Source organism: Leucoraja erinacea, chromosome 9, assembly GCF_028641065.1.
Source record: "Leucoraja erinacea ecotype New England chromosome 9, Leri_hhj_1, whole genome shotgun sequence".
NCBI classification, from domain to species: domain Eukaryota; kingdom Metazoa; phylum Chordata; class Chondrichthyes; order Rajiformes; family Rajidae; genus Leucoraja; species Leucoraja erinaceus.
In genome coordinates, this window is record NC_073385.1 from 960,827 (window position 1) to 980,950 (window position 20,124).

Here is a 20,124-nt window from a genome sequence, read left to right on the forward strand (position 1 = left end):
ATCGGAGTAGAGGTATTGTGGGTCCAAGAGAGGTCATCTGAGATGTTGACTCCCAGGAACCTGAAGCTAGAAACACGTTCCACCTCCGTCCCGTTAATGTGGATGGGGGTGTGCGTGCCGCCTCTGGACTTCCTGAAGTCTACAATGAGCTCCTTGGTCTTCTTGGAGTTAAGGGCCAGGTTGTTGTCAGCGCAACATGCTGCTAAGTGCTGGACCTCCTCCCAATCTTATAACTAGGGCTAGCATCAGCAGGCAAGTCTGCATTGAATTAGTTTTCCATTTAGTTTATTGTCACGTGCACTGAGGTACAGTGAAAAGCTTATGTTTTGTTGACAATACATGATTACAATTAATCCATTTACAGTGTATAGAGACATGATAAGGGAATAACATTTAGTGCAAGGTAAAGCCGGAAAAGCCAGGTCAGGGTAGTCCGAGGGTCATCAAAGATGTAGATAGTAGTTCAGCACTGCTCTCTGTTTGAAGTAGAATGATTCATTTGCCTGATAACAGCTGGGAAAGAAACAGTCCCTAAATCCAGAGGTGTGCGTTTTCACACTTCTATACCTCCTGCCTGATGGGAGAGGGGTGAAGAGGGCGTGACTCATCCTCGATTGTGCTAGTGGCCTTGCTGAGGCAGCGTGTGGTAAATTGAATCAATAGGAGGTTGGTTATTGTGATGGCCTGGTCCACAATTAGAACCAAAATGCATGGTGTGGTTAAAATTCATTGTCCAACAGGAAACTACATCAAGAAATTGTGGGCTTTGTTGCCACAGAGGACTGGAGGCCAGGTCAGTGGATATTTTTATGTCAGAGATAGATAGATTCTTGTATTATACAGGTGTCAGGGGTTATTGGGAGAAGGCAGGAGAATGGGTCAGGAGGGAGAGATAGATCAGTCATGATTGAATGGCGGAGTAGACTTGATGGGCCAAATGGCCTAATTCTGCTCCTATCACTAATGAACTTATAAATGGCATTCCAATATTTTGATAGAAGGATTACAGACAATTAATCTAATTTTGTTTAACTCAGTACACAATTAATGCACATTTAAGTTTTTTCTTAACAAAAAATTGGGCATGAAGCTGCTTTGCAATATAGCTTGATGCTAATAACATTCATATTTTCTCTTCCTTTTCTACACAGCTCTGATATACTGTAAAAATATGACATTCCCATTCCACAAGGGTTTATGCATTTGTCCTTAAGGCACAATGTTCACAAATGCTGACATGGGGACTGGAAGTCTTTATTGACTGCTTTAAATCTGGCTATTTTTAAACTGAGCTGTCAGAAAGATAGCAGGAAACTCACAGATCATCTCGATGGCAGGTTGTCAATAAATGACAAATTCTTTTGGGACTTTGCACTAAACTCCACATGACAATAGTTAGAAGTAAATTAATTCCTAGGGACAGAATTAAAGTGAGTGATCCTTTACCAGTTGTTGAAAGTACAATGAACTGACATTTGCATTATGCCAATACATATCTTGATAAGTAATTGCAATCAGTAAAGAACATAGATTGGATTATCAGTAAAAGCATTTGCACAATATTAATATTCTGGTCAGTGAGGCAAGGTCGTGTATTGCAGAAAAACAGTATTGACAATGTCAAATAGGTTTTATGAAAGATTTGTGATGATTAGAATTATAAAATGCAAGTAATTTAAAAAACTGGGTTGAGTGATGGCAAACTCTAATAAATCTGTTAACAATATTTGATGTGAAATATTGTGTTTTAAATTAAATGTCTAGATATGTAAGAGAAAATAACTCAAATATGTCACATGTATCATGATGTTTGCAGAGAACTTTATAGCTCACTAGACCAAGTGCAGACCCGTTGTGTCTGCTCCCCCAACGGTGTGTGTTAGGGAGCTGATGAAGCTGTTTTTGGAATGAGGCCCTGCCCCTGAAGTCACTGGAGAGTGGTGGAATATTCTGCTTCACCGTACCGTTGGGGGGGTAATGTGACATCACTGGAAGCTGGTGTTTAAAAACACATTTAAAAAAAAAACTTTAACCATGAATAACCTGTGAATAACCCGGGGGGGGGGGGGGGGGGGGGGGGGGGGGGGGGGGGGGGTTGAATAACCCGTGGTGGGGGGGGGGGGGGGGGGGGGGGGCGGTGGCACTCAGCAGCTTGAGACCCCATTGTGATTATCATCACTGGGAGCTCCTGGAAAAAAGGCTGTCTGCGAGAAGCTGCGGTTACCATTGGCAACATCTTATTGTGATGTCATTGTGGCACTTGGCAGCTTGAGAGCCCATTGTGATTGGTGCACTGTGAGTGACATTGTGACATCATCACTGGAAAGTCCTGAAAAATGGCTGTCTGTGAGAACCGTTTTTTGACTTTTTTAAAAATTTGAATCGTCAATAACTTGTGAAATATAGGATGAAATCTTAAAGGGCCTGTCCCACTTTCACAACCTAATTCACGACCTCTGCCGAGTTTGCCCTTGACTCATACTCGCAGCATGGTCGTAGGAGGTCGTAGCAGGGCGTGATGCTAGTCGTAGGTACTCGTGGCATCAAGTAGGTCAGGGCGTTTTTTCTAGCACGATGAAAAATGTCCACAAGTAAAAATGGTCATGAATTAGGTCGTGGAAGTGGGACAGGCCCTTTAGTGAACCTGGTTACTGCATGGAGGCGAAAAATGTGAGTCAGAATATGTAAAACTTTTTGAGTGCTACCGCACAGTGCTTTTGACGAAGGTAGAAAAACTCATACACACATACAGACACACACAGCCACATATACAAGATGAGACTTTTAATAGTATACTAGACCAAGGCAGACGTGGTCCTCCAACCCAACCTGTTCACGAATGTAAGATTCCAGTACTCCCCTGCCTCCTTCAGCAGTGTGCTTTAAAAAAAATTCTAATTGCAATTGCCCTGCGTGTTGCAATCGCAATTTGCCCTCCCCCTCCTGTGAGGTGAAAAGTTCAGAGTGTTCCTGTGTCGCAACATTGTGTCGAATTGTGGTGGAAGCTGGCAGGAATGATTTTAACAGTAAAAATCTTGTGAAAGTTGGCATTTTTAAAGCTTTAATCGCGAATAACGTGAAATATAGGATGAAATCTTCATTGAAGCTGATCACTGCTAGACGAGCCATTGTGACGTCATCAGTTGAAGCTGATCATTTTAAATTCCAAGTCTTTTGATTTTTTTTTTAAACTTTAATCAGTAATGTCGAGAAATAAAGCATAAAATGTTCAGTGAAGGTGATAGGGGAAAATGTGAATCAGAATATATAAAAATATTGTGTAAGTTGGCATTTTTAAAGCTTCAATTGTGAATAACGTCAAATATAGAATGAAATCTTCAGCAAAGCTGATCACTGCTAGCCGAGCCATTGTCATCAGTTAGTCATTTTAAATTCAAAGAATTTTGGGTTTTTTTTACTTTTAATCAGTAATAAGTCAAGAAATAAAGTATAAAATGTTCAGTGAAGGTGATCTCTGTCTAGAGGGGGAAAATGTCAATCAGAATATGTAAAAATGTAATTGTTACCGCTTAGTGTTTTTGCGAAGATGTAAAGACAACCGCATATACACACACATACATACACATATGCACACAAACAAGATCAGAGTTTTATTAAGTGTATATGATGATATATATAGATGAAACATTTTTAAAAATATTATCACCATGAAGGTACCAAAGCCAACTATGCAATAATAACATATCACACATTTTAATCATAGAAATGAACTGGCCTCAACTACCTTAGGTGGCAGAGAATTCCAGAGATTCACCACTCTCTGTGTGAAAATGTTTTCCTCATCTCGGTCCTAAAAGATTGGCCCCTTATCCTTAAACTGTGACCCCTTGTACCTGCCTTCTCCCACCCTCGGGAACAATCTAGCCACTTCTAGCCCATCTAACTCCCTCTTAAGAATTTTGTAAGTTTCTATAACTATCCCCCCTGTGTCTTCTAAAATTCTAGCAGAGTACATAGAAACATACTCTCTAGGTGCAGGATGTTTCTTCATTCGGTCCTAAAAGCCTGCACCCCATTTATATGATCTGGCTGAACATCCTACTCAGTATCCCGTACCTGCCTTCTCTCCATACCCCCTGATCCCCTTAGCCAGAAGGGCCACATCTAACTCCCTCTTAAATATAGCCAATGAACTGGCCTCAACTACCATCTACAAGCCGAGTCTTTCCAGTACAAGCCGAGTACAAGCCGAGTCTATCCAGTCTTTCTTCATATGAAAGCCCTGACATCCCAATCATCAATCATGTTGACTAAATAATATGTATTTGCCAGGAAAACAGTCAAAGCCTTCTTTGGCCTCTTCCAACAGTATTACAAGACGATGATGGAGCCTAAAATCAGGGTCCAAACTTGAACCATCACCTATCCATGTTCTCATAGAGAAGTTGCCTGACCTGCTGAGTTACTCCAGTCATTTGTGTCATTTATAAACCAGCATTTGCAGGTCCTTGTTTCTGCATACCCTTTTGCAGACTGCTGCATCTGTTTTAAGACCAGCCTGGGTTCTCATCACCTCTGATGGTCCAGTATGCCTTCAGAAAAGATCGGGCCTTGTCACCCATAATTGCTGACCCACTCTGCATTCAATTCCCCTGGTATTTAAATCCCATGCTCTCCTTCATCCTTTTGTTTATATTTAAGTTTTGCATTTCTCTCCTTTATTTTTTTTATTTGGGTTCTGTCATATGAAATCCTTTCTGGAAGAAGAGGCATTCAGACCATGAACTATTACCCTGGTGGGCATCTCATCTACAGTGATTTCACAAAGGTCAAGTTATATAACTAGTCATTGTCCGTCCAGGAGGTTTGCGGTTGAACCAGTGATCACATTAACTGTAAAGTGAATCTCAGAAAGGTAGCAATTTAAAAGATTTAATTTTCAAATTATTAATGTTAACTCTGTGACATGAGAAGCAGTCACAAGGTTGGTGAAATTATTTCATTACTTTCTTTCCTTGCAGTTCATGTATGATGAGAGAATTGATTGGTAAGTAGTATGAATCAATAATTGCCTTCAAAGTTTAACACATCTGGAAAATTATGGACAAATTATTGGATTTAAACTTTACCAACTATTGGAGATTGAGTTTTCACACAATGACTGTGAAACAATTCAATAATAACAAACAAATACAAATTTGAAAATATATTTTCTACACAATGATCAAGCTGGTGTTAAAATATATATATGCCTTGTGATAATATTCATCTGTTGTCTATTAGGTGGTGTGTGTGTATCTGATAAGGTGCCTTGCTACAACATTGTACTGCACCACCAAATGGCAACATGAATCTTTAATCCAGCATGGTAAACTTTGAAACCTGGCAGGCCAACATGGGTTTGTCCCAAGTTGTTGGTCAGGCACTTCACCATGAATGCCTTATGGTGGTTCAGCCAAGTTGTTTTCATGTGTCTCCCAGTATTTTGTAACAGTGCAATATCATCTGTGCCCTTGAATAGAACACAGTTCTGAAGTAACTCAGTGGGTCAGGCAGAATCTCTGGAGGACATGGAGGGTCTGTAGGAGAGTCTGAACCCAAAACATAGCCTATTCATGTCCTCCAGAGATGCGCCCTGACTAGGTTTAGGTTTATTGTTGTCACATGTACCGAGGTACAGCGAAAAGCTTTGTTTTTAAAAACTTTGATTTGGAATGATTTGTTTAGGGGTAGAGGTGAATTGGACAGTACCCTAGCTGATGACTCACTGAGTTCCCCCAGCACTTTGTGTTCTAAGTAAGATTCCAGCATCTGCAGTTGTGTTCTGTCTACATTTTAAGATGCCCTTGAATAGTTCAACTCTGTGCTTTCGCAACTGGGAAAAGGTTGTCAGCATTTTGAGTGCTCTTGACATTGATAGCAATCCAGAGGCTCATGGTAAGAATGTAAGGTACAAAGTGCAGTTTTTATAACTGGTCATTCTCATAACATCTCCAGGATGATTGCTTCCAAGGAGTGTTTTAACTGAATCTACATATTCTTTGTAATGATTCTTGTTTCATTTATAACAATTGATGTTCTGTTTATTTCTTTGAGGTGGGAAGGCCTTATCCTGATCCTGATGTATGCTGGTTATATAGTTGTGATGAAGTAAGTACTCTAATTATGTATTTTGTTGACTGCGCATTATTGTGTAAAAGGGGATGATGTTTATGGAATAATTTAACATAGAATTTCTTATTTTCTCTCAACACCCCTCTGAACAAAGAATGTTCAATGCTTTCATTCCCAGCTCAATACAGGTACATTAAAAACATGTAGTAACTGTCCCAATCTTTGTACAAAGAACAGCACAATCACTGACCCGCTGAGTTACCGTAGCATTTGCGTCTATCTACAGCACAACCATTGTTAACTTTAAACCAGTTAAGCATCACCAAGTCTAAGAAAAGAGTGATATGTAAAAGGAAAATTCAACAATTTATACAGCATATATACTGATGTTAATGACCCAGGCAATACCCTGGACTTACTTTGAATGTGTTTCACATCAAACCTGTCGTCGATTTCAGAAGGAAAATTCAGCCCAGTCACACTCCACTTTGCATCAACAACTCAGCAGTGGAGCAGGTGAAAAGCATCAAGTTCCTGGGGGTGCATATAACGGACACCTTAAACTGGTCCACAAACATTACATCTCTGGCAAAACGGGCACAGCAGCGGTTGTACTTCCTCCGCAGGTTGAGAAGTTTACACCTCCACCCTCCCATCCTCGCCACTTTCTACAGAAGCACAATTGAGTCGGTCATGACCAGCTGCATCTCTACGTGGTGCGGCAGCTGTACAGCTGCGGACTGGAAGTGCCTTCAGAGAGTGGTGAGGACAGCGGAAAAAATCATTGGGACTTCTCTTCCTTCCATCATGGACATTGGTTACAAACGCTGTCTGATTAGAGCTAAGGGCATTACCAGAGCCCCCACACACCCACAATTTGGACTGTTCATACTGCTGAACTCTGGGGGGAGGTACCGCAGCATGAAGAGCGGGGCAACCAGGTTCTGCAACAGCTTCATCCCCCAGGCCATAAGATTACTGAACAATCAACAAAACCGAGGCTAGAACTTTTTAAATATCGACACTTTTAAAAAACTTTTTATATATATTTATTTTACAGAACCATGCACATGAGGCATTTTTATGGACGCACCTAGCAATTTTTACTATTACCTGATTTTGGAGAGTAAAATGCAACGAAATTTCGTTCAAGGTGCACTGTGTCTAGGTGTATATCTGAATGACAATAAAGTTTTTCATCCATTCATTCATTCATTCATTCATTCATTCATTCATTCATCCATCCATTCAATCATTTATTCCATCATACATTCATTCATTCATTCATTAAATCATTCATTCATTCATTCATTCATTCATTCATTCAATCATGCATTCATACATTCAAACCATCTGGATAAAGCACTTTGCTTGGCTAAACTAGCAATACAAGTTGATAGGCTAGTGTAGAGTGCAAGGCATAATGTAGAGGCACTTGGGTTTGTTAGCACCGGTGAGGAAGCACAAAATCAACACGCTGCAGCACAGTGGCGCAGCGGTAGAGTTGCTGCCTTACAGCTCTAGAGATCCAGGTTTAATCCCGACTACGGGTGCTGTCCGTGTGTGAAGTTTGTAGGTTCTCCTCTGGGTTTCTCGTTCTCAGCTTCTTCCCACATTCCATAAACTTGTAGGTTAATTGGCTTGTGTAAACGGTCTGTAGTGTGTGGATTAACCAGGTGTACAGGTGATTGCTGGTCCATGTGGCGTACTGATGGAACTGTTTCCAAGTTGCATCTGTAAAACTAAAACTAAAAACATGAATGAAATTAGCATCCTTAAAGTGGTGACATGGTTTGCAGGAGGGTTTTCAGGCAAAACTGGCATCATGCCATCTAAGATGATGTGAAGACGGCTCATGGGAAGCTTGGCTGAAGAACCAGTTTAAAGTGGCATCTTAAGGAAGTGTAGCAAAGTTGAAAGGTTTCAGGAGGAATGTCTAGAACCGAGGGGCCCAGCATTTGAAGTCACTGCCGTCAATGGTATAACACCAGAGAGGACCAGATCATTATTAGTGCAGAATGTTTAGTGAGTTGAAGGCAAAGAGAAAATAAGGATATAATATTTAATTTACATAATGCATTGATTTAATGTCCTTTAGCACAGACCAGTGGTGCAGCTGGTGGAGCCACTACTTCACAGCGCCGGGGGATTTGTGTTTAATCCTGACCTCGGGTAATGTCCATATGGAGTTTTGCACATTCTCCTTATGACCACAGGAGTTTCTTCTTGTTTCTCAGGTTTCCTCACATACCTTAAACATGTGTGCATTGGTAGGTAAGTTGCATCTAGTGTATAGGTGAGTGGTAGAGTCTTCGAGAAGTTGCTGGGAATGGAAGTAATATTAGTGGGTGGTCCGTTTCTTTGCCGGGGGGTCTCCATGTGTCTCTATCTAACTCTTTGAAGATGACATTCTGACTTTGTACAGAAATGTAAAACAGCTAATAACAATTCATTAAGGGACAGAAGTTTAGGGGTAACATGAGGGGGAACTTCCTTACTCAGAGAGTGGTAGCGGTGTGGAATGAGCTTCCAGTGGAAGTGGTATCGGCAGGTTCGTTGGTATCATTTAAAAATAAATTGGATAGGCATATGGATGAGAAGGGAATTGAGGGTTATGGTATGAGTGCAGGCAGGTGGGACTAAGGGAAAAAAGTTGTTTGGCACGGACTTGTAGGGCCGAGATGGCCTGTTTCCGTGTTGTAGTTGTTATATGGTTATATGGTTAATTCATCAGACCATCTTGGGTCGGAAGGAAATACAGATGTTGGTTTAAACCAAAGATAGACACAAAAAGCTGGAGTAACTCAGTGGGTCAGTCGGCATCTCTGGAGAAAAGGAATAGGCGGTGTTTCGAGTTGAGACCCTTTTTCAGATCAGGTAATAGGGGACGTTTCGGGTTGAGAACCTTCTGCAGATCAAATCTGAAGAAGGGTCTTGACCCGAAAAGTCACCTATTCCTTTTCTCCAGAGATGTTGTCTGACTCGCTGAGTTACTGCAGCTTTTTGCATCAGACCATCTTATTCCAGTGCACATAAATATTGTTACGTTCCTCCAATCTGATATACAGCTCAGGATCAGTTTAGCCTATAGAAAGGCTATTGAAGCACTGACAAAAATGCAGAAAGGTTTAACAAGGAATGAAGAGATTTACTGTACATTTATCAATAGAAGGAGAGCCTAGTGCAGGTTCCCTTCCATTCATAGATATGATAGATATGCCATTTATTGTCACTATACATATACAGTGAAATTGAAAGCTGCTCGTACTCGGTGCATACATATAATTTAGTACAAAAAAACAAGAAACAGAAAAACAAAAAACAGAAGGGAGAGGGGGGGGATAGGTGCACAATTCTGCGGCGCTACATACATATATACAGATGGAAGTCCGGGTGATTGGGCTGTGAAGTCAGTGCATGTGTGAATTTGAATTAAGAGTAGTTATAATTTTCGGAAAGCAACTATTTCTGAGTCTATTTGTCCTGGATTTGATGCACCTATAGCGCGTTCCAGAGGGCAGCTGGAGGCCATTCATAGAGAAGGCCAAGAAAGTCCTGATGCAAAGGGGAGTCAATAACATGGGCTTGCTGGCTGGCTAGGCCAGCAATTATGAACCATCCCTAATTATTCTTGAACTGAGTGCTTTCTGAGACCACTTCAAATGATAGGTAACTACATTGTCACTCTGGGCTGTGGGGAATTATTGGGCTACAGTTAGTTTCTTTACTTTTCTTTAATCGCTGGCAATCACAGTAGCAGGTAACTCAACATGCCGTCTCCACCTGTCCTCCAGGGAACTTTTATGCTGCAGACTAACCAAAATCCCACATAATAATAATAATAATAACACTATTAGTAGTCACATCATAATAACTGTGCAACAATAACACTAAAACTACAATAAACAACAGCAATGCAATACAATAAACCCAAGATTACATGGGATTCACGGTGATATCAGAAGATATATTTAAGGCAGAGATAGATAGATTCTTGATTAGTACATGTGTCAGAGGTTATGGGGAGAAGGCAGGAGAATGGTCTTAGTAGAGAGAGATAGATCAGCCATGATTGAATGGCGGAGTAGACTTAATGGGCTGAATGGCCTAATTCTACTCCCGTCACTTATGCCACGATTCACAAGTTATAGGAGTAGAATTAGGCCATTCGGCCCATCGAGTCTACTTCTCCATTCAATCCTGGCTCAATTATTTGGGTCATATTTGAGCTAAAGGTGACAAAGGCAGCAAATTCTCTTCCTTAAAGCGCATGAGTGACCAAGTGGCATTTTACCATCGTCTACTGCTTTTTATGGTTACCATTGCTGCAAGTGTATTTTAAATTTCTAAATTTATTTAATCAACTGATGGATGACACTCCACTACGATACCCTTCTTCAGAACGTCACCCATCCATTACCTCCACACATGCTGCCTGACCCTGTGAATTCCTCCAGCATTTTGTGTTTTTCTTCAGATCCCAGCATCTGCAGCTTCTTGTGTCACCTCTTTATTTCATCATCTGATTGAATTTAAATTCTCCAGTTGCCAAGTGCGGATTTGAATATCTTTTTGGATTATTTACTAAACTCTGGACAGCAAGTCGAATGATTTAACATATCCAGTGATATATTGGAACATAATTAACTTGCAGAAGTGGCGTTAATTCCAGAGCAAGTGGATAGAAAAGTGAATCTGACTGCCACATGCTACATTTGGTATATTTATGTGAAAGTCACTTAAAAGTCAAATAAAAAATGTAGGGTGGATTTCATTGCCAAGAGAGAGTGTGAGTATGTGCTCACTGCCATCTGGATGATTAATATATGCATAAGAAGAAGGCAAAAGAGATACGGTATAAAAAGATAATTAGAGTGGGAGAAGTTCCTTAAGGAATACTGACTCCAGTTTAGGCTAGTTAGAATGTACCATTCCCTTATTGTATATTCTCTACTGTGATACAGAATATATCAGCAGCCTTTAATCAATGCTGGAGGGAACTCCCACTCAAGTCAGTTCTTGTCTCATACATAACCTCTGAAACTGACAATCTTGTGCTTCGGGGAAGGCTGTGGAAAAACATATTGTTCTGAATCTTAAACTAAAGTCTCATTTTCCCAGGTGCTAATCCATCAATATGTCTACAGATATACACAAAAAGCTGGAGTAACTCAGCGGGTCAGACAGCATCTCTAGTGAAAAGGAGTAGGTGACGTTTCGGGTCGAGACCCTTATAAATATATAACATATAACCATATAACAATTACAGCACTGAAACAGGCCATCTCGACCCTTCTAGTCCGTGCCGAACACATAATCTCCCCTAGTCCCATATACCTGCGCTCAGACCATAACCCTCCATTCCCTTCCCATCCATATAACTATCCAATTTATTTTTAAATTATAAAAACGAACCTGCCTCCACCACCATCACTGGAAGCTCATTCCACACAGCTACCACACTCTGAGTAAAGAAGTTCCCCCTCATGTTACCCCTAAACTTCAGTCCCTTAATTCTCAAGGCATGTCCCCTTGTTTGAATCTTCCCTACTCTCAGTGGGGAAAGCTTATCCACGTCAACTCTGTCTATCCCTCTCATCATTTTAAATACCTCTATCAAGTCCCCCCTTAACCTTCTGCGCTCCAAAGAATAAAGCCCTAACTTGGTCAACCTTTCTCTGTAACTTAGTTGCTGAAACCCAGGCAACATTCTAGTAAATCTCCTCTGTACTCTCTCTATTTTGTTGACATCCTTCCTATAATTAGGCGACCAAAATTGTACACCATATTCCAGAATTGGCCTCACCAATGCCTTGTACAATTTTAACATTACATCCCAACATGTCCATATCTCAAATTGAGATCCCTTCTTCAGAACTGTTCCTTTTCTCCAGAGATCCTGTCTGACCCACTGGGTCACTCCAGTTTTTTGTGTCTATCTTCGGTTTTAAGCCGGCATCTGCAGTTCCTTCCTACACACTATGTCATAGAAACAGGCCCTTCAGCCCACCAAGTCCATGCTGACCATCGACCAGCTCTATGTAACCCCTCTTTCTCATCCACTCCTTACACACTAGCAGCAATTTACAGGGGGTAATTAATGTGCAAAGCCGCACGTCCTTGGGATGTGGGATGAAACTGGAGCACCCAGAGCGCACCCACGTGGTCACAGGGAGAACGTGCAAACTCCACACAGACACCACCTGAGGTCAGGATTGAACCTAGGTCTGTGGCACTGTGAGGCAGCAGCTCTCCCAGCTATGGCACTGTGCCACCTGATCTCTCACCCCACTCAAATAAACCTCCCTCCTCAAATAGATAAACAAATCAGCAGGTTATGTTTTCTCACGAATAACCAGTACATAAGTTGTCTTTTCTTTGAATGCCCAATTTTATTTTGCATTCTCCTACAGGGCTTTCCAAACATATTCCAGCTGTTTCTGCCCCCAATTGAGAAGTATTTATTGCAGTTTCTTGATGCCAACTGAGCTTTGACTTGAAACACCCAGGGGGAATATTCAAAAGCAGCCAATGATCACTGGGGGCAGAAGTCTGGACATTATTTCCTATTTTTGCCGAAGGTTATTCAGGGACACCCAGAGTCAAATTTCTCTGGTAATTAAGAAATTCAGATGGTGAGAATTCAGGAATTGACATGGCGGAAATGATTAAATATTAATCTCCCCTCCACTCTTCACCTTAATTCTGCTCTTTGCCTTCTGCCATCCAGCCAACCTTCTATTCATCCCTGCATCTTCCCTCGAATACCATTGGCTCTCATCTTGTTTGGTAGCCTCACATGTTCAGTTTAGTTTATTGACACGCGGAGAACATACAAACTCCATACAGACAAGCACCTGCAGTCTTCTTCTGTAAGACAACTTGTTCTGTTTGATCTTTTGGATGTGCAACGTTGGGTTGATTGCATTCGTCGAAACAGGGTGGACCAGGTGAAGGTTGCAATCTCCCACCCCATCACCCGTAGTCAGGATCGAACACGGATCTCTGGCGCTATAAGGCAGCAACTCTACCACTCTGCCACTGTGCTGCCCTAAAAGCCTCCTACTACTTACCTGACAACCCTTCATCCACTAATTACCTCTTCCAAATTGCAAGTTCCTGTCTAAAATGAGTGACCCACCCCCAATTTAAGACTAGCTTGTGGACCACTCCTTTCATTTTCCATAACGATTTTAAAACGGATAGAATTATGGTTGCTGGTCACAAGGTGCTTCGCCACGGACTCTTCCATCAATTACTCAGTGTCATTTCCCATGAGGAAGCCGAATGTTGCCCATCGATCTACATATTTCTTGAAAAAAAATTCCTGGATACATTCAACACATTCTGTCCCATCTAATCCCTTAACACCATGGCTGTCCTAGTCAATATTAAAGGAATTGAAATCACCTACTGTTACAACCTGCAATCTCATAGAAACATAGAAATTAGGTGCAGGAGTAGGCCATTCGGCCCTTCGAGCCTGCACCGCCATTCAATATGATCATGGCTGATTATCCAACTCAGTATCCCGTACCTGCCTTCTCTCCATACCCCCTGATCCCCTTAGCCACAAGGGCGACATCTAACTCCCTCTTAAATATAGCCAATGAACTGGCCTCGACTACTCTCTGCGGCAGAGAGTTCCAGAGATTCACCACTCTCTGTGTAAAAAAAGTTCTTCTCATCTCGGTTTTAAAGGATTTCCCCCTTATCCTTAAGCTGTGACCCCTTGTCCTGGACTTCCCCAACATCGGGAGCAATCTTCCTGCATCTAGCCCGTCCAACCCCTTAAGAATTTTGTAAGTTTCTATAATATCTCCTCACATATTTGCTCCCCTAATTTCCACTGACTATTTGGAAGTCTATAGGTCGATCCCATCAAAATGGTCACCTCGTCTCATTACTTTGTCAAGAAGAGAGCGTTTTAGTGTTATACGTCACAAAGTGGAATAATGAAATTGTGACTGGCAGAAGCACAACGGATATGTAAAGATAGTATTCACTAAACACCATTACAAACAACAGAAAAGTTCAGTATGTAAAAAACAAGCATTGACAGTGGAAAGGCAAAAACAATGGCTCCAAGTCTGTGTAGTTCAGAACTTAGTTGGAGGTTGTAATGTTTTATAGCCTGATGGTTGTTGGGAAGAAGCTGCTCCTGAACCTGGACATTACAGTTTTCTGTTTGCAATACCTTCTTCCCAATGGCAGGAGTAAAATGAAAGCACATAGAACAAGACCAATAAAGATAGCTTCATAATGTTAAGTGGGAAAATTTGGATTCAAAATCAGAAAAGTATATATAAAAAGAACTGTAGGTTCTGCCGTTACATCTTGGGATGGTCGGTGGAGCAAAATAGTCTTTGTTCAAACTGTATTGTGTTATTTTATATAAAAGGGAGCGAATGGGGTGGCAGATTTCAATCACACAAACACACTGAAATGTGTAAATTGTCCTTTAATTTTACTTTTAAAGTAAGTGGCAGGCATTACAAGGATAATAATAGCTGGAAGTGATTTGAAGTATAAAATCTAATTGAGAATATACCATAGCTTCAATTGTGCCCACTCAATATTTTTATGGTGTGTATCTGGGGCGATGTGATTTATATTATTGACTGAAGAATTACATTTATATCATTTGAAAAAGTAAGGGAAATTTAATCTATAGCACATTACTGAGAAATGCCATCACTCTGTATATTAAAGGGCTAAGTACTATTGCATTTGCAGTGTTTATGATATTCAGTTAGGTCATGAACAGATTTCATGTCAAGAGTTTGTTTGCATTCACTGTTTTATTCCCAATGATCTAGCATGGCCTCCCATGTTTATTTAGCTCTCCCTGTTCTATTACATACCCAGGTACTGGGTAATATTTCAGTGTTCGCCTTGTGCAAGAGATGCTTGTAGAACATGTGAAAGAAAATGGATTTTGTTTTGCTCATTCTACCAGTGGCATGAGAGCAAATTGATTCCAAGATGAAGTGTTGTACTTCCGGTGGCGCTGGTGCCAGCAGCCTCCACCTACAGCCCGGTATCTTTTTGTTTTTTTGTTTATTTAGTTATGTTAAAGTGTTTTTTTTTGTGTTTTTTGGTGTTTTTATGTGGGGGAAGAGGGCACGGTGCGGGGGATACCGTCCTTCAGCCGCTTCCTGGTGAGGACGCGACTATTATTCAAGTCGCGTCCTCGCCCCCCCCCCTCCCCCCTCAGCGGCCTACCTACCTGGATTGGCGCGGCCTTTCCTGCCGGGATCGACCGGAGCTCCAGCAGCGGCGGGACAGCGCTGGAACATCGCGGGGCTGGTGATGCCTTACCGGGGGTCGCCGTCTGGAGCCCGGAGTGCTGGACCTGCTGCACCAACATCACGGAGCTGCGGTTTGCGGAGCTCCCAACGCGGGCGGCGCTGACTAACAACGCGGGGTCCTGCGACTCTGCCCGGCTCGGCCTGTGGACTCAGGAGCTGCAGACTCCGGCAGCGGGAGGCGGCTGATCAGGAGGTCCGGGCCGCTGAGGAGGAAGATGCTCACCGTCGGGGCTCGGCGTCGGCGTTCCACCAGCCCGGCGTGAGGGCCTGAACATCGGGCCACCCGGGGCGGCGACTGCGGGTGCTTGGAAGGCCCCGACCACGGATGAACACGGAGGGGAGGCTGGCTGGACTATGGTGCCTTCCTCACCTGGGTGCCATTTATGTTATGTTGTGTTGTGGACTTTCTGTGTTTGTGCTTTTTTTTTAAATTCAATTTCAATTTTATTTTTAATATGTTTAATTATTTATTTATTATTTATTTATTTCTTTGTGATTTTTTTTATGATACTGCCTGTAAGGGAAATTCATTTCGTTGTCTCACATTGAGACGATGACAATAAATTTGAATACAATACAATACAATACAATACAAAATAGTTTAAGCCTGGATGAAATGGAATCGCCTTTTCCTCCAAAGGTTATCTATCGCAGTAGCATCCTGTATCCTACACTGTGAAATAAACTGACCTCAACCAACGTTCGATCGATTATTGACAAGCAAGGAATGTTTCAGACTTTTAGACAGATGAACAGAATGAGTAGCTAGCTTACTTCGTCTGACATTATCTTGCTTTGACCTGCAAATAGACATGGGAGTGATTGAACTGTGCTATCGGCATTTTATTTTTCCAGTGTTTCAAGACGATTACGTGACAACATGGCCATTGAAACAAATAATGAGTGCCAGAAATATGACATGCCAGAATTTTACATTAGGGAATATTATTTTTTAAGTTCCTAGGTGTACTTATTGGCTCAGTTCCATTGCCAGCAGATGGCCAATTATATAGATTTTATTCTTAAATATGTGGCGCAGATTCAAGTTTAATGGGGAGGAAAAATATAAAGTTTTTGTTTTAAAGAGTGAAGTTGAGTAAAAGTTGCCTGATAGAATTAATTACAGCTATTGGTGTTTATTCCATGGGGAAAAAGTCTATTAATGGACATCAACTTTCTTATGAGGAGGAGGATGGTTACAGACGGTGAGAGGCATTGGGCAGAAGCTTGTGCAAGATCATGCAATCATAACATAGAAATTAGGTGCAGGAGTAGGCCATTCGGCCCTTCGAGCCTGCACCGAAGCATAGTTGATGCTTATAGAGATGACCAAAGGTATGAGGGTTATTACGGACCAGTGGAAACAAGACTGAAGGGCAGTTAAAATCCCCTTGGCTCTACGCCCAGTCAACAAACACCATGAGCTATTCTATCATTTTAATCTGCACTTTAAATTGAACCACAAAGGCATCTCTCCAAAACACCAGAGCTCTATTGTAACATAACGAAAAGAGAAATAACTGCTGTGCAGGAAGTAACTGCAGATGCTGGTTTAAACCGAAGATAGACATGAAATGCTGGAGTAACTCAGCGGGATAGGCAGCATTTCTGGATGGAAGGAATGGGTGACGTTTCCGGTCGAGACCCTTCTTCACACGGAATGAGGGGAGAGGAAGACACGTGTTGCAACTTCTGCGGCTGCAGGGGAAAGTGCCTGGGGAGGGGGTGGTTTGGGTGGGAAGGGATGGATTGATCAGGAAGTTGCAGAGGAAATGGTCTCTGATTAAAGCGGGAAGTGGTCGAGATGGGACGAGGTGGCTAGTGGTAGATTCCCCTTGGAGGTGGCAAAAATGTCGGAGGATTACGTGCTGCATGTGACGGCTGGTGGGGTGAAAGGTGAGGACTAGGGAGGAACTTGTCTGTGTTGCAAGAGCGGAGCTGCGGGATATCGAGGAGACCCTAGTGAGGGCCTCATCTATAATGGAAGAGGGGAACCCCCATTCTCTAAAGAATTAGGACATCTCAGATGTCCTGGTATGGAACGCTTCATTTTGGGCGCAGATGCGGCGTAGAAGCAGGAATTGGGTGTGAGTGAATAGAATCTTTACAGGAAGCACCGTGGGAAGAAGTGTAGTCTAGATAACTGTGGGAGTCAGTAGGTTTATAATAAATGTCAGTCAATAGTCTATCTCCTGCGACTGAGCTGGAGAAAATGATTTTTTTTTAAATACATTTGAAATTACATTGACAATGCAAATATTGTGTTTACTCTGAGCGTTTATCCTGGAAATGGATTTATCACAAACACAATATATACTTATTGTATCTATGTCAATAAACCTCCCTGCAAATTTATATAACAGCAAAAATGATGTGACCTGCTTTATTATGTGATATTTATTGACAGGTTCAATACCCAGTTGCAGAATTTCTTTGTGAGCAAACTGATGAAGGATGTGGCAAATGGCAATGTGATCGGTAATGAGATGGAGGATGGTAATATTGAATATCTCAATAGTTGTGATGACCCATCAATACCATTGTTATCGCGAGGTAAGGCTAACCAGACAGACAATGGCCAGTCAAAACCTTTTATCCCCATTTGTTTGATTATTGAGTGACGCCTCCGACAGTTCCCTGAGTGTTCTTGTCAACTGCTATTCAATATTCATCGAGTCATAGAGTTGTACAGCATGGAAACAGGCCCTTCGGCCCAACTTGCCATACTGACCAACGTGCCCCAACTACGCAAGTCCCACCTGCCTGCATTTGGACCATCTCCCTCTAAGTCCATCCTATCCATTTACCTGACCAAATGTTTTTTAAACATTGTGATAGTACCTGCTTTAATACTTGGTTTATACTCTCTAGAATTTAGGAGATTGAGAGGGGATCTTATAGAAACTTACAAAATTCTTAAGGGGTTGGACAGGCTAGATGCAGGAAGATTGCGCCCGATGTTGGGGAAGTCCAGGACAAGGGGTCACAGCTTAAGGATAAGGGGGAAATCCTTTAAAACCGAGATGAGAAGAACTTTTTTCACACAGAGAGTGGTGAATCTCTGGAACTCTCTGCCGCAGAGGGTAGTCGAGGCCAGTTCATTGGCTATATTTAAGAGGGAGTTAGATGTGGCCCTTGTGGCTAAGGGGATCAGGGGGTATGGAGAGAAGGCAGGTACGGGATACTGAGTTGGATGATCAGCCATGATCATATTGAATGGCGGTGCAGGCTCGAAGGGCCGAATGGCCTACTCCTGTACCTAATCTCTATTTTTCTATGTTTAACTGCCTCCACCGGCAGTTCGTTCTATATTCCCATATGTTGTGGGTTGTGTAAAAAAAAGTTGCCCCCTCGAGTTCCTAGTACATCTCTCCCCTCTCACAAGCTTATGTCCTCTGGTTTTTGATTCCCCTACGCTGGGTAAAAGACTCTACACTTACCCTACATATTCCTTTCATGATTTATACACCTCTATAAGATCACCCCTCATCCTCCTGTGCCCCAAGCCTGCTGAACCTCTCCCTATAGCTCAGGCCCTCGAGTTTTGGCAACATCTCTGCACGCTAACTTTAATCAGATGCACCTCTGCGTTTTGTTGTAAGTGGATTCAGTGAGGAATGTTCTTCTTTCAAAGTAGATCTTTGTCAAGAAAAGACTTGTTGGGCCACAGTGACAATGAGAAATTGAACCGAAATTCTTAACGTTTCATTTTTGTTTTCACAATCAGGAGCAGTAGCGTTTCTAGGAGTGATTGTGTTGAGGAGATGAAGGCTGTAAAGCTGCTGCTTTTTCATGCTGAAGATACCCTGCTGGGAATGGGTGCCAGTCACAAAGTGGTTCTGCCTCTGCCAATGCTGTCCTGCCCTTTCCCCCACTGACAGCATGATCTGTACACGCAAGACGCGGTCACCCAGCATGAACCTAGGAGAAACCTTTGTGTCTCGCCCACCTTTCACCGTCTAGGATGCTGGATGTTCCACAGCTGAGGCCAGAGGGATCACTGCAATTTTTCACCCCTCCAACCCTCGATTTCTTCACCCCATCAACCCTCCCCCCTCCGGAATGCCATCCCTCCACAAATATACCAACAAAATAACTCATTAAAAAAAAAACGCAGATTTTGGTTGGGGATTTATAACAAATTAAGGCACACAATGAGTCAATCAGCCCACCATATCCACACCAGCCAAAAATGGCCTTTCCATTAGTCTGGCAATCAATCTCGTAGAGTCGTGAAGTTATACCGCATGGAAACAGGCCATTCAGCCCAACTTGCCCATGCTGATCAAGATGCCCTATACTAGCTTGTACTATTTACCCATATTTGGCCTATATCCATCTAAACCTTTCTTATCCATGTAATTGTCCAACCTTCACCCAGGAACATTTTTATGCGCCCCTGGTCGATGATCTGTCTGTTAAATAAAGCTGATACCCACTGTTTATCTCTCCGGGCCTTTCATCATTTATGTGCCTCAATTAAACTCCTTATCTGATTTGTTTGTTTCCAAGAATACAACCCAGCTTAATCCTTGATATAATTCCCTGAGTCTACAATACCCTTGTAAATCTTCTCTGCACCCTTTTGGTATTATCATATACTTTTCTGTAGTAGAGTATGGTGACCAGAACAACCCCCCCCCCCCCCCCCCCCCCCCCCCCCCCCCCCCCCCCTCCCCCCCCCCCCCCCCCCCCAGCTCACAAAAGATTTCATCAGATTCCTTTTCCCCACTTCTGG

At 42.3% G+C, this 20,124-nt stretch overlaps 1 protein-coding gene across 1 annotated transcript in view; it reads left to right on the forward strand.

Annotated features, from left to right (window-relative positions):
- The window catches only part of slc24a4b (solute carrier family 24 member 4b), a 247,337-nt gene that overhangs the window by 190,196 nt on the left and 37,017 nt on the right, over positions 1 to 20,124 (forward strand). The window contains exons 8-10 of the mRNA XM_055640063.1: positions 4,983 to 5,008; positions 6,058 to 6,111; positions 17,794 to 17,882. Coding sequence (XP_055496038.1) covers positions 4,983 to 5,008; positions 6,058 to 6,111; positions 17,794 to 17,882 — 169 coding nt within the window. The remainder of the gene's footprint in view (positions 1 to 4,982; positions 5,009 to 6,057; positions 6,112 to 17,793; positions 17,883 to 20,124) is intronic.